A 16,115-nucleotide genomic window follows, 5' to 3' on the forward strand; every position below is an offset into this window, starting at 1 on the left:
AGACACTTAATCAGTTATTTTCACAGAGAATATTTTAATTATGCAGATTAATTCCATGTTTTACAATGTTTTGATGCTAATTAAATGACAGTATTTAAATTAGCTTTTTCTGTTTTTCTAACATTTAAAAGTGTTCAAGTTTTGTAGTGAGTATCTAAGAAAGAGCATATTGTAACAGAAGAATAAAGAAAAGTCCGTATTTTAGAATGTGTTAATAGTTGTTTCTACAATGATCAGAATATTATTTGTGTCTGGCTTCTGCTCCTGTCTTACTGGAGTTCTGAAATCATCTGATAATATGACCATCAATGGTAGATAATTTTTTGATTCACATTGATTTAAATGTGGAAAACTAAATCTAAAGCAAGTTATTACTAATAGGGAACTAAATGTAAATATATTTATTTGTCATATATTTTTTATGAAATCCTATAGAAACATTGTAATAAGTATTATCATATGTTCTGTGTGTAAATTTTTAGTAAATTATTACTTGAGTGTTAGAAGAAATCTAGAAATTACATAAATTTGCATTTGGCTTTAGTAATAGCCATTATATTTTTAATTATTCTATTCAATAAAAATAGAAACAAGAAATGAATCCTATTTTGTTTTATTGATCTAATTTCAAGTACACCCATGCTTGCATTTCCTTTTAGAATTCAAGCTCAGCTCTGAGATCCTAGTCCCACTTTCAGTATCACCCTTGATCATCCACAGTTGGGATTATCGATTTGGGTTTTGAAATCTGCAACTTAATGGACACATATTAAAAGATATTACAGGTGATATATATTAAGCCCAACAATCTCTCGTGTGGCATGCTTCCAAAGATTTTGTTCATACTGTTACTTTAAAAATTATTAGAGGTTTGTAATGCATGTGCTTATAATGTATTACAAAAACAAATCTTTGATGCCCAAGTTGCTATTTTGTGATTCAGCTAAGCAAAAATGAAAAGTGGGGGAGGAGGCTAGTCCTGCAGCTTGATAAAAAAATCCTGATGCTTTTTTGCTTCAAAATCACAAAATATCATTTAAAATAAATTTCTTTATAAAATTTCTTCGCCATACTTGGGACTGTTGTGCTTGAATATATCCTTTAATTTATTCTTCATTAATACAATTGATCTATATTTGCATTTTTTGCCAGAGGCCTATGTGAATGTTCTAACCGCATGAGTTCTTTTGTGATCTTTGATTAGTGTATTTAGTAAAAAGACAACAGTACTTAATTTGGGCTGTTAGCAATTAGTTTTTTCACCCTTAGTAAAAGTGCTTGTTAATTTTTAATTTAAATAGAAATCTGGGGCATGAAAAGAAAATGCAATGACTGCAATGTGTGACCTTTATTTTAAAATAGGAAAATACGTAGTATGTTTACTTTCTCTCAGAAAACTTAAGTGTCTGGCGATATAAAATTCCTTTTGTGTATATAAATGAATAATATTATTACCAAAGTATGGTGTTGTCAAACTGTTACTCATCTGTTAAGTTTTATGTTTATATATTAGGATCTAAAAGAAAAAGAGAATGATGAGCTTGATATTCAGCTGAAAGTATTTGATGAGAACAAAGAAGATGACCTAACTGAATTATCACACCGTCTCAGTGACATTCGAGCAGAAATGGAATATCCTTTTGACACACCACAAAAATAATTTTGCATATATTGTGAGAAAGGGATTCGTGGGTGATTTTGTGGCCCATTATTAGAATTCTTATCTGTCAGCCCAGTTTACATTCATTTATTTATATTAATACCTCACTATGATGCTATCCTTGAGATTCATGTTGAGGAATTGTCAGACTGTCCTCATGTTTTACACAAGCTCTATTGAAATCTCACAATTGCCTACTGCTGTATTATAGATATATTCAGCTCCATAGTTTTGAATAGACAAGCACCTCAGGTGTATACCTCACATATAAGAATTTGAGGGGAAAAGTTCATTGAGTTCATATGTAACTATAGGTAATATAGTTTATTAAAATATACTCAATAGTTTAGAGATACACGTCACTTTAAATAAATGCCTTATTCTCAATCCAACTATTTTGGTTCCTTAGTGAAAAAAAATGTTCGGATGTGATAGTATCTGAGTATAACAAGGCTGTTTGGTAGATGCATTTGAATCAGATACAACTAGTATATAATCTTCCTATGGCAATGATTTTATATGAAATGATTTTATATCTAAAAGATGATTGTCACAGCATTGCTGCCTATTTGTTTCACACTCAGTAAATTTCTTATTTAGGATTGGGGGGAATTGGGAAATAATTCAGAACTAAAATGATCTTTGAGATGGAATTTTTCCTCTATGATGGCTTCCTCCCTTTTCTTCCGTTTACCGCCAAAAAAAAAAAAAAAAAAAAAAAAAAAAAAAAAAGCTGGCATCTTCCTCTCCTTGAAACTGCTACAGTACTTTCTACTTTATATCTTTCTTATTTATGTACACCTCTCTGCCCTATTAAATTGAGGGCAGAAATTTTATGTTTCATCTTTTTCCTCCAATGCTACTATTTTTTTTAAATTTTTATTTATTTATGATAGTCACAGAGAGAGAGAGAAAGAGAGGCAGAGACATAGGCAGAGGGAGAAGCAGGCTCCATGCACCGGGAGCCCAACGTGGGACTCGATCCCGGGTCTCCAGGATTGCGCCCTGGGCCCAAGGCAGGCGCCAAACCGCTGCGCCACCCAGGGATCCCATCCAATGCTACTATTGAAGTATTTTACACCTAAGTATTGGATAAATGTGTGTGCAATGGATAACAATGTCAGTATTAGAAAGGATCAATGCTAGTAATTTCTTATCCATCATTACTGACTCTAGTCTACAGTAATTTCCATAATATTAAATGCTTTTTATATTAATATATATCTTGCTTCCTTACTTTGTATAGATTTCTCTTATAATCAAATTGTACCATAAAGCTATTTTGGATTACATTCTGTAACCACTTAAAAGATCTTATGAGACTTTAACACAACACTTGTATTCAGAGAAAATGTTGACATTTCAGGTTATTTTTAGAATATAGGATTACATTTCCTCTTTTACTTTTCTGTTATATTGATTTTCCAGGTCTTCACTTTTATTATAAAATAAAAGTTTTGAAATCTGTTGTCTAGTTTACTAACAGCATCTACTCTTTTTATATCCGAAGAAAAATGTTTCAAGTTCTATTATCTATACTCTCCATTTTTATTAAATAATGAAATACAAATGAATGGAAAGAGAAAAAAATTTACATTTAGTACTCATTTTATCAGTATAATATAAAACTAGTTTGTGATATTTTAACAGTCCATAGAATGTTCCTTTACCTTCCATATTGTGTGGTAATGAAAATAGAGGAGTAGTGGCTTACATGAATAATATAGGTCCACTATCACAGCCACAGGAAGATTAAGAATAAACCATTTTCTCTAATCGCGTAACTATTCCAATCATACCAGCTATCATCTGTAATTTATAATGAATAACTGATTATTTAAGGTTTTGATGATTAAATGATCCTGGAAATACTCTTTAAGTCTTTTCTCTCATTAAAAAATTAAAGTGATTCCATAGGTTAAATTTATTTCTGTAAATTTTAAAATACTGGATCATGGAGTTGAAGGTGTATAAACAGTAAGGGAAACAAAATGGTACATCATTGTTTTAAAAAATAAAACTGATTTTGTTATGAATGAAACTTTCATCAATTTTTTTCCTTTACTTATTTTTACTGATATGAATGAAGTGTATCATCTTCTATATAACATGTTGAAGGATACTGCTGCTGAAAATTACTTATTATCCATTCTACAACATTTTTTGCTCATCAGAAATGATTATTATATCAGGTAAGAGGCAGTTCTGAAAGTACTAGTATTTGTGTAATTTGAATTCCATATTTAAGAAAAACTAATAATGTACTTCATCCTAGTGTATACGAGTTTGATGACTTCAGGAAACATTTTTTAAAAGGTGTGAATTTATTTTTAATTGGGCCAGAAGGGTCTATTCTTTAAACTGGGCACCCCAGTGACAGGACATTTAGTAGATAATTAACATGGCCACAAAGAAAACACTTGTGTTTTCCTTGTTTACTCAGAAAGCCCCTGACTAGACTGATTATAATCCAGTATTATCTATCCTAAAACTGAAGATGACTTGAAAAAGCCTAAGATGGGTAATATATATTACTATTTATTTTTATTCTTGAGGCTAGCCTTATAACAAAAGCAATTAGACTCTGTTTGGCTTTGTTTGCAAACTTTTAGTAGGTTGGCTAGTTATCAGTACAGAATCTTAAGAATATTTATGTCATTATTTTTCTATACTAGTGTTTCTGATTCTTCTCTGTTGACTTTATTAGCCACTGATAAATACTAAACTTTCCCTAAATTTTATTTTGTTTTATTTTAAGTTTTTATTTATTTATTCATGAGAGACACAGAGAGAGAGGCAGAGACATAGTTAGAGGGAGAATCAGGATCCATGGTGGGACTTGATCCCGGGACTCCAGGATTATGCTCTGGGCTGAAGACAGGTGCTAAACCACTGAGCAACCCAGGTGTCCCTAAACTCTCCCTAAATTTTAATGCAAAAGTGCCTTTAAAATTTTTTTGAAGTATGCAAGTAGTTATTTTTAAGGCCATAATTATCTTGATAGATTACAGAATTAGAGTATGCTTAAAAGCCTTTGACATTTAGAACAAATTCAGGCTATGGCCATGCATATTAAGTGTGTATGCTTCTATGAAATGGATCTTTTAAAAAAGTGCATAAATAGGTCTTTGGAATATTGTGGGTCAGTCTAGTTTTGTAAGCTGTTATAGCTAATCTTGAGTAAAAATGGTATTGTAAATTCAAGGCATTGCCACCTAATGCGAAAATAGGATCATGCTTTACTGAAATTGAGAACTTGTAGGGGCTTAGAACCATTTCTGTATCCATGGATATAGGACTAACAGGTCATTTGTTTTCATTAACTTTAAGAACAATAACTTAAGGAAATAGATAATATTGATAAGCATCTTTGTACACAAGCATGAATCTCTACAAACTAGACTATTAAGTCAGTGTTCACAATTACATTATAATGGGTTTTGTATTATAATGTCCAGACCATCCTTAAGTTTAGGCATATTTCTCCTAGGGGAGTTTAATTGCTAGAAAGATCTCTTCTAATGTGCTAGAAAAAGCATTCTTTTATCATGCTGTACCACTTTTTAAAAAAGATTTTATTTATTTACTTAGAGAAACAGAGAAAGACAGAGAGAGAAGGAGAGATAGCATGAGTTGGAGGAGAGACAGAGGGAGAAGGAGAGCATCTTAAGCCTACTCTGCAACTGAGCATGGAGCCCAACATGGGGTGAGGTGTGGGGGGCTGTGATCAATCTCACAACCGTGAGATCATGACCCTGACTGAGATCATAACCTGAGCTGAAATCAAGAGTTGGATGCTTAACCAACTGAGCCACCCAGGTGTCCTGAACCACTTCTTAAGAAAATTGACTTGTATAGGTAAAACAGATATTCAAGAATACTTTGTCTCTTTCAGGCCACAGTATTACAAAATAATTGAGGAGTGCATTTCACAGATAGTGCTGCACTGCAGTGGTATGGACCCAGATTTCAAGTATAGGCAAAGATTAGACATTGATTTTACACATCTGATAGGTACGTAATATTATCCTCAATGTCCTTTCTTTGTGTTTCACTCTTTTCTGTAAAATATCACATTTTGAAGGTAGTGTTCTCACTGAACTTCGTTTATTAATATCTGGAAAGTCATTGTGTCTGTGAGTATTCAATCATCATAATTGTTAATTAGGTTGATCATGAGAGTTCTGCCTGTATGATTAAAAATATTAACCTGTTAGATATGTTATAATGTTCTTGAATTCAGTTTAAAATCAGTGACCCTCACACACAGGAAAATCATATTAATAATAATAATATTATTATTATAGAATAGAGTGCTTTGCTTTTTAGAAATATGAGTCTGAAATCCTTTGATTCAGTTTATATTGGCACCTCAGTGGTTTTATAGAAATCCTATGTACAGTAGGGTCTAGTGTTCAAATTTGAGAAAGGATGCAGGCTTCAGTAACTTAAGACCTTTTAATTCTATCAAAGTAGATCAATTTATATTTTCATAGGTCTTAAATCTAGGAAAGAATTTGAGGTGATCATGTTCATCTACTTGGATCACTAAGAAAGTGAAGTTATATCATCCTAGGCTACTAGTTACCTGTACTTTCTGGAACAATCTCAGAGTGATGATGTGAAACCTCTCTTGTGAAATATGCTATGTTATATTGATTTTACAGTTAAACAGTTTTTATACCTAATAAAAATCACTTTTGCTAAGATTCATCATGCATAAGATTTGTCTTATCTTTAAAGAAAGAAAACAACAGCTGTGGAATGCCAATTTTATATTATTCTTCACTCCGTAGCACAAGGCAGACTTACAGTAATATTCAAAGATGAATTCCTTATTATTAATTATTATGTATTATTTTCTGATTTTAAAACCAATGCTCATTTATTCTAGGTAATCTAGAGGTTTATGTAAGTGACAGAAAAACCACCAATCTCACTTTTCAGCTCAGTACATTCCACCACCATTACTCACTTTTTGGCTAAGTACATTTTCTTCCCTCTCTTTTTTTTTTAACCTATCTATATGCTGATTTTTCATGGGACTTTATATTATGAGACATTTTTCCGATTGAAATTGAAATGAAGATCATTAACAACCATTGACAGCACAACACAGATCTGCCACCTATGTCTCATCATTTACCAATTTCCTCCTTAGTTCTTTAAACACCGTTCTTTAAAAAAAACAAAAACAAAAAGACCTTTATTGAGATATACTTGATGTGAGAAAAACTATCCATTATTAAGAACATAATTTGATAGATTTTGATATTTGTATGTGTACTTAAAACCATCGTCATAGTCAAGATAATAAACATCTTTATCACTCTCTCAGGTTTCTGTGTTCTCCTTTGTAACCTCTCCTTCTAATGCCTCCACCTCTCCCCATCCTGAGATAATCACTGATCTGTTTTCTCTTTCTATAGGTTAGTTTTAGTTTCTAAAATTTCATATAACTAGGAGCATATAGGATATACTCTGTTTTTGTCTGGTTTCTTTTATGTAGTGTAACTATTTCGAGATTCATTCATGTTGTTATATTAATGTATCAATAGTTTATTTCTTTTTATAGCTGAATAGTATTCTAGTATATGGATATATTGCAGTTTATGTATACATTTACTTGTTGATAGACATTTGGGTTCTTTCTAGTTTTGGCTATTATAATTAAAGCTGCCAGGAATATTCATATACAAGGATATAGACATATGTTATCATTTCTTTTGGGTGAATAAATAGGTACAGAATGGCTAGATATGTAATAGGCTTGTCTATGTAATAATGAGAATATTACCAAAAAGAGGTTCATCAGTTATTAATGATCTGGAATATTTGATCAGACCCGAAAAACTTAATGTTTGTTTCCTTATTTACATAACACATTCTGCTCCAGATCAGAAGTTATCTAAGAAGTTATATATCTTTAAAAAACCTGAATTAGTGAATGGTATTGTGTCTCCCATTATAGTCTTATTTTAAAGGTCATTTTGAGTCTTAATAATCTTAAGAATAGATTCTTTGTCACCTCTCCACCCATAGTAAACTTCAAAAATATTTAAAGAATTATGTTGTTGTAAAAGTTGGGAAATAACTGACTACCTCTAAAATAGTGATGATTTACTGAAATACATTCTTAGATGCTTGGTTTTGTGACTCAGCAATACTATCATTGAATTCAGTTAGTATGCAAAAAAATTGTGGTGATTTACATTTTATATGTAGTGTAGGTCAATTTACCATTAATAGCAATTGACATAAAAATGATTTCCTACATAGTGGAATTATAGGCTGTCATTCATCTTTTGCCTAGATATCTGGTACAATAATTTCTGATTATTTTTTTAATATTAATAGATTCTTGTGTGAACAAGGCAAAAGTTGAAGAAAGTGAACAAAAAGCAGCAGAATTTTCAAAGAAGGTAAGGCTTATATTAACCATAATTATTAAATTAATAATTTATTCACAATACGTATTTTGTCTTATTTCTTTATGGAATGCTTTATAAATGTTATTTCAGTTATATATTACTTTATGTTTCTGGATTAAAACATGACTACAAAATATTGATTTTGTTCCTGATAAGATAAGGTTGCTACTGTTCCCTCCTCATCACCTTTAATGTATTATGGAAGAAAAGCACTAACTATATTCTACCAGAGTGATAAGTGAAATAAAATTAGTTTATTGGAAAGATATCATTTGAAGCAATCAACCAAAATATATTCCTGTCATTGCTTTCTTGCAGTTCTCACTTACAATAGGTAGCTTCCTTGGAGAACTGTGAGACGTTTAGCTAGTGTAACCTATCATGCTGTTTAAAGACAGTGCTATTAAATAGCAACAGGATTACATAAGGTTTTTTCTCTTTCTGTCTCTCTCTGCTTAGACTTTTCTTCTTTGAATTTTATTGTTACCACTTTTAAATGGTTCTGCTACTTCATGTAGGCTTGGTAAATTTGAGGTCCCCCTTTCTTTGTAGGTTAATAACTTATATAAATACAAGTATTATGGGTTATCGTATTTTATTTAGATTTCAGATGGTCTTTTCCTTGTTTTATGAAAACATAACTGCAGTTGTGAGTTTGTACCAAAAGTTCCATTTTCTTGTTCTAGACTGTATCCCTATGAAGCATTAGTATAGTATTTCTCTCCTATTGGTGCAGGGAGAAGGATTGAAGCACAACTCTAAAAACTCTCCAGTTTTCAGCCTTCTGACAGCAAGATAAAGTGCTTACATTCTGCTATCTCTTCAAAGCTATGACTTACCTTTGAGATTAGATTAGATTTTGCTATCACTTTAGAAATTAGAGTGTTATTGAAGTTACTTAAGGGCATCTGAAGAAATGTCTTTGCTCTTTCAGTTACTAGAATAGATTTTCAGAACTTGAGCATAAAATGTTTGTGTGAAGTTTTCATTTTTATTGGTTGAAGAAAATGCATGCTTTTTCATAGACCTTTATATATATAATGTTCTTGTATAAGTAGCAAATTTAGAATTCCCTTTGAAAATCTTAGAGTCTCCTTAATTTTTCACTGCCAGTTTGATTAGTCATCACAAGACTAGAGCAGATTGTGATGATCTATCTGATAAAATTTTCTGTAAGCATATAATATGGGAAATGGAGCCCTGAAAATAATTTTACAAAAAGCTTTTCAGTGTTTAGTGCTTTATTCTCATCACCAGTACTTAGAATGAAAACATATATGGTCTCCCAGTGGTTATCTGCATGCCTTCTCTTATTCTGGGTGATTTTAAGAGGCTATATAAAGTAGTAAAAAATATGTAGGGGAGCTAGAATGAGAAGCAGTAGTTATAAGATCTGATTGTAGCTTTCCACTAATTAGCTGTGACTTTAAGTAAACCACTTACTACTTACTCTCTTTGGATCTTAATTTCATCATCATTAACAGAAGAGGATAAGTTTAGTGGCCCCTTAAGAACTTTTCCAACCTGTATATTTCAGGCTTCTGTGATTCCTACTCTATGGGTTTACAGATTAAGATCACTTTAAATTACAAGCAGAAACATTGCATTCTTCTATTCAGTTTGTATCATGCTTAAAAAACACTAGAAGAAGATAAATTTGGGAGGGAGGGTAGAAATACAGAATGAGATAAAGTATTAACTTGAATAGTAGAGTGAAGTTAAAAAGGCTGCATGTTCTCAGTGACCTAGGAAACATGGTCACTTACTGATTGTGGAAGATCTGGAGTGGGTTTGAAATTTTTAAAGATTAGAAACAATTTGGACTAACCTACGTGGAACATTAATTAATTAGCATTGCATGTTTGACCCAAACACTATTATTATCTAATTCCAACACCCACTGTTTCTTCAGACTTGTGTTTGATATTTTTTAATTTCCAAATGTTGGATTTATGAGGATGAATATTTATTAACAGTAAATATACATTTTTATTGTTCTATATACTCTAAAGACAGTTGTAGACAGTAAGATATATCAATTTTAGAAACAGAAATAATGTTAATTGTATAATATGGCCTTTTAAAATGACTCAAAGTGACACTGATAATAAAAGGCATATATTCTATAGATGAACATAAGCAGTATTTACTCTATGTATGCAGGGTTGTTTGGTTCACCTTGGTGCCCTGAATGAGGTAAGGGATGGGCTGGATCCAGTAAATGGATATTCACCATTCAGATGGTCTTTTCTGCTTAGTGTGCATCTGCTAGTTTCTTTTTTTTTTTTTTTCACTTCTCCAACAGATATTTATTTATGATAGACATAGAGAGAGAGAGAGGCAGAGACATAGGCAGAGGGAGAAGCAGGCTCCATGCACCGGGAGCCCGATGTGGGATTCGATCCTGGGTCTCCAGGATCGCGCCCTGGGCCAAAGGCAGGCGCCAAACCACTGCGCCACCCAGGGATCCCCATCTGCTAGTTTCTTAACATACAGCGTAAAGAGTAGAATTTAGTGACTCATCACTTACATATAACAACCAGTGGTCATCACAGGTGCCCTCCTTAATACCCATCACCCATTTAGCCCATTTCCTCCCACCTCCCCTCCAACAACCCTCAGTTTGTTCTCCATAGCTAAGAGTCTCTCATGATTTGTCTTCCCCTTTTTAAAAATATTTCTTTCCTTCACATTCATCTGTTTTGTTTCTTATATTTTACATATAAATGAAATCATATAGTATTTGTCCTTCTCTGACTGACTTAACTTGCTTAGCATAATATACTCTTGCTCCATCCATGTCCTTGCTTGTGCCAAGATTTCATCCTTTTTGATGACTGAGTAATATCAAACACACACTCACACACACACACACACCCCACATCTTCTTTATCTATTCATCGGTCAATGGACATTTGGGTTATTTCCGTAATTTAGCTATTGTTGATAATGCTATTATAAACAGCTGGGTGCATGTGCCCCTTTGATTCAGTATTTGTGTGTCCTTTGGATAAATACCTACTAGTGCAATTGCTGAGTTGTAGGATAAGTGTGATTTTTAACTTTTGGGGGAATCTCTAAACTGTTTTCCAGAATGACTGTACCAGTTTGCATTCCCACCAACAGTATAAGAGGGTTCCCCTTTTTCTGCATCCTTGCCACCATTGCTATTCTCTGTATTGTTAATTTGAGCTGTTTTGATAGTCGTGAGGTGGTATGTCATTATAGTTTTGATTTGTATTTCCCTCACAAAGGATGATGTATAGCATTTTATATCTGTTAGCCATCTTTATGACTTCTTTGAAAAATGCCTATTCATATTCTGCCCATTTCTTACCTGGATTATTTGGTTTTTGGGTGTTGAGTTTGATAAGTTATTTATAGATTTTGGATACTAACCTTTTATTAGATATTTCATTGGCAAATACCTTCACCCATTCCAAAGTTCATCTTTTATGTTTGTTGATTATTTTTGCTATAAAGAAGCTTCTTATCTTGATGAAGTCCCAATAGTTCATTTTTGCTTCTGTTTCTTTTGCTTCTAGTAGACATATTCAGTAACAAGCTGATGTGAAAGAGACTGCTGTCTGTGTTTTCCTCTAGGATTTTGATGGCTGCCTATCTCACAATTAGGTCTTTAATCCATTTTTAATTTAGTTTTTTGTATGGTGTAGGAAAGTGGTCCAGTTTCATTCTTTTACATGATGCTACCTGGTTTCCCCAAGACCATTTGTTGAACAGACTGTCTTTTTTCCATTGTATGATCTTTCTGCCTTAACCAAAGATTATTTGACCATATAGTTGTAGGTCCATTTCTGGGTTTTCTATTCTGTTCCATTGATCAATGTATCTGTTTTTGTGCCAAGTACTAAAGTATCTTGATGACTACAGCTTTGTAGTATGGCTTGAAGTCCAGAATTGTGATGCCTCCATCTTTGCTTTTTCAAGATTGTTTTGTCTATTCAGGTTTTTATGTGGTTCCATACAAATTTTACAATTGCTTATTTTACCTCTGTGAAAAATGCTAGTGGTATTTTGACAGGGATTGCTTTGAATGTGTAGACTGCTTTACATAGTATAGACATTTTAACAATATTTGTTTTTCCAATTTGCTAACATGGAATATTTTTGCATTTCATTGAATTAGCTTCAATTTCTTTCAGAAGTGTTCAATTGTTTTCAGAACACAGATCTTTTACCTGTTTGGCTAGGTTTATTCTCAGGAATCTTATGGCTTTTGGAACAATTGTAAATGGGATCATTTTCTTGATTTCTGTTTCTGCTCCTTCATTATTGGTGTATAGAAATGCAGCAGATTTGTGTATATTGATTTTGTATCCTGTGATTTTACTGAAGTCATGTATCTGTACTGGCATTTTTTTAGGTGGAATCTTTTGGCTTTTTACATAATAAATGTCATCTACAAAGAGTGAAAGTTTGACTTCTTCCTTGCTGATTTGGATACCTTTTATTTCTGTTTTATTATTGCTGAGGCTAGGACTTTCAGCAGTATGTTGAACAAATGGTGAGAAGAGACATTCCTATCGTGTTCCTGACCTTAGGGGGAAAGCTTTCAGTTTTTTTTTGTCATTGGAATGATATTAGCTGTAAGTCCTTCATCTATAGTCTTTATGATAGTGAAGTATATTCTGTCTATCCCTATTTTGTTGAGGGTTTTTATCAAGAATGTATTCTGTACTTTGTCAAATGCTTTTTCTGCAACTAATGAGAGGATCATATGGTTGTTATCCTTTCTTTAATTAATGTGGTGTATTACGTTGATTTATTTGTGAATCTTATGGAACCACCCTTGCATTCCAGGAATAAATCCCACTGGTGTGGTGAATGATTCTTTTAATGTACTTTTGGATTTGATTTCCCAGTATTTTGATAACCATGTTTGCATCCATGTTCATAAGGAATATTGGCTTTTATTCTCTTTTTTAGGGGGGTCTTTGTCTAGTTTTGGAATTAAGATAATTCTGGCCTCATAGAATGAGTTTGGAAGTTTTCCTTTCATTTCTATTTTTTCTAACAGTTTGGGAAGAATAAGTATTAACTCTTCTTTAAATGTCTGTTAGAATTCCCTGGAAAACATTTGGTCCAGGTGTCTTGTTCATTGAGTGCTTTTTGATTTCTGATTCAATTTCTTCATTGCTTATCAGTCTTTTTAAGTTTTCTATTTCTTCCTATTTCAGTTTTGTTAGTTTATATATGTCTACAAATTTATCTATTTCTTCTAGACTGCCCAATTTTTGTCATACAATTTTTATACTATTCCTTTCTAATTTTTGTGTTTCTACAGTGGTGGTTGTGAACTCTCCTATAAATTGTGATTTTATTTATTTCATTTAGACAAGTCTGGCTAGTGGTTTAACCATTTTGTTAATTCTTTCAAGGACCAGTTCCTAGTTTCTTTGATATGTCATACTCGTTTTTTGTTCTTGTTGTTTGTTTCTATATTATTTATTTCTTCTCTATTCTTTATTATTTCCCTTCTTCTGCTGGCTTTAGGCTTTATTTTGTTCCTTTTCTAGCTCCTTTGGGTGTAAGGTTAGGTTGTGTATTTGAGATGTCTTTTGCTTCTTCAAGTAGGCCTCTATTGCTTTCTTATTATGACCACTTTTACTGCATCTTAAAGGTTTTAGAACATCATATTTTTAATCCATTCTTTTACCCTACGTATTTTGTTTGGAGCATTTATTCCTTTGACATTCAGAATAATTATCGATAGATATGATTTTTTTCCCATTGTATTGTAAAGTCATTGTTACTGGAGATTTTCTCTGTTCCTTTCCAGTCTTTGTCATTTTTGGCCTATCTTTGTTATTAAAAGCATCATCTTTAATATTTCTTGCTGAGTTGTATTGGTGGTTACAAACTGTTTGTTTTGTTTTTTTTTCCCCCTGGGAAACTCTTTATCTCCCCTTCTATTCTGAATGTTAGCCTAGAATATTCTTAGATGCATACTTTTTGTACTTTGCATGTTGAATATATCATGCCACTTTCTTCTGGTTTGTCAAGTTTCTGTGGATAAGTCTGTTGTTAACCTTATTTGTCTTTCCTTCTAAGTTATAGATTTATATTTCCTTTCAGCTTTTACAATTTTTTTATCTATCTCTTTATTTTTCAAATTTGACTAGAATTTCTCTTGGTGTTTGCCTGCTTTTGTTGATTTTGATGGCTGTACTCTTGCCTCCTGGATTTGGATATCTGTTTTGTTCCCCAGATTAGTGAATTTTTCAACTAGTATTTCTTTAATTAAATTTTCTACCCCATTTTCTCTATCCTCTTCTTCTGGGACTCCTATAAAACAAATGTTATTATGGTTGATGGAATCTGCTAATTTCCCTAAGTCTACATTCACTATTGAAAATTTTTCTTGGTGGAGGCAGGGCAAGATGACAGAAGAGTAGGGTCCCGAAGTCACCAGTCCCCACCAATTTACCTAGATAACTTTCAAATCATCCTGAAAACCTACGAATTTGGAATGCTACAGTGAGAAGAGTTTGCACTTCTATCAAGGTAGGAAGACGAAAAAAATAAAGAAATAAAAAAGCATCCAAGGGGCAGGCATTCAGATCCAGGAGACAGAGAGATCCCCCCCTCCCCTAAAATCAATAAAAACCGCTCAACACTTCGACATTTAATAGTGAAACTTGCAAATTCCAAAGATAAAGAGAAGATCCTTAAAGCAGAAAGAGACAAGAGATCCCTAACCTTTATGGGGAGAAGTATTAGAGTAACAGCAGATCTCTCCACAGAAACCTGGCAGGCCAGAAAGGGCTGGCAAGACATATTCAGGGTCCTAAATGAGAAGAACATGCAGCCAAGAATACTTTATCCAGAAAGGTTCTCTTTCAGTATTGACTCTGAGCGTGAATGGGCTTAATGACCGCATCAAAAGGCACAGGGTTTCAGACTGGCTAAACATGCAAGACCCAGACAGATTTGCTGTCTAAAAGAGACGCATTTTAGACAGAAGGAAACCTACAGCCTGAAAATAAAAAGTCAGAGAAGCATTTACCATTCAAATGGTCCTTAAAAGAATTCAGGGGTAGCCATCCTTATATTAGATAAATTAAAGTTTATCCCAAAGACTGTAGTAAGAGATAAGGAGGGACACTCTATCATACTTAAAGGATCCATTCAACAAGAGGATCTAACAATCATGAATGTTTATTTACCAAATGTGGGAGCTACCAACTATATCAATCAATTAATAAACAAAGACAAGACATACTTAGATAATAATACAATTGGAGATTTGAATATTGCACTTTCTACAGTTGATAGAACTTCTAAACACAACATCTCCAAAGAAACAAGAGCATTAAATGAAGCACTGAACCAGATGGATTTCACAGATATTTACAGAACTTTACATCCAAAAGCAACTGAATACACATTCTTCTCAAGTGCACATGGAAACTTCTGCACAATAGACCACATACTGAGTCACAAATCAGATCTTAACCAATACGAAAAGATTGGGATCGTCCCCTGCATATTTTCAGACCATAATGCTTTGAAACTAGAACTAAACCACAAGAAGAATTTTGGAAGGATTTTGAACACTTAGAGGTTAAGGACCATCCTGCTAAAAGATGAAAGGGTCAAGCAGGAAATTAAAGAAGAATTAAAGGTTTCATGGAAACTAATGAGAATGAAGATACAACCATTCAAAATCTTTGGGATACAATAAAAGCAGTCCTGAGGGGGAAATACATCGCAATACAAGCATCCATCCAAAAACTGGCACGAACTCAAATGCAAAAGCTAACCTTGCACCTAAAGGAGCTGGAGAAGGAACAGCAAATGAAACCCTCACCCAGCAGAAGATGAGAGTTAATAAAAATTCGAGCAGAACTCAATGAAATAGAGACAGAAGAACGGTAGAACAGATCAACAAAACCAGGAGTTGGTTCTTTGAAAGAATTAATAAGATAGATAAACCATTAGCTAGCCTTATTAAAAAGAAGAGAGAAAGACTCAAATGAATAAATTCATGAATGAGAAAGAAG

General features: G+C 32.9%; 1 protein-coding gene across 3 annotated transcripts in view; it reads left to right on the forward strand.

Moving 5' to 3' along the window:
* DIAPH2 (diaphanous related formin 2) overlaps positions 1–16,115 on the forward strand; it is a 1,049,860-nt gene that overhangs the window by 318,176 nt on the left and 715,569 nt on the right. For all 3 annotated transcript variants that reach the window (XM_038587833.1, XM_038587834.1, XM_038587835.1), the window contains 4 exons: positions 1,514–1,632; positions 3,736–3,852; positions 5,556–5,674; positions 8,018–8,082. In XM_038587833.1, coding sequence (XP_038443761.1) covers positions 1,514–1,632; positions 3,736–3,852; positions 5,556–5,674; positions 8,018–8,082 — 420 coding nt within the window. The remainder of the gene's footprint in view (positions 1–1,513; positions 1,633–3,735; positions 3,853–5,555; positions 5,675–8,017; positions 8,083–16,115) is intronic.

This window comes from Canis lupus, chromosome X (assembly GCF_011100685.1).
Source record: "Canis lupus familiaris isolate Mischka breed German Shepherd chromosome X, alternate assembly UU_Cfam_GSD_1.0, whole genome shotgun sequence".
Taxonomy (NCBI): Eukaryota; Metazoa; Chordata; class Mammalia; order Carnivora; family Canidae; genus Canis; species Canis lupus.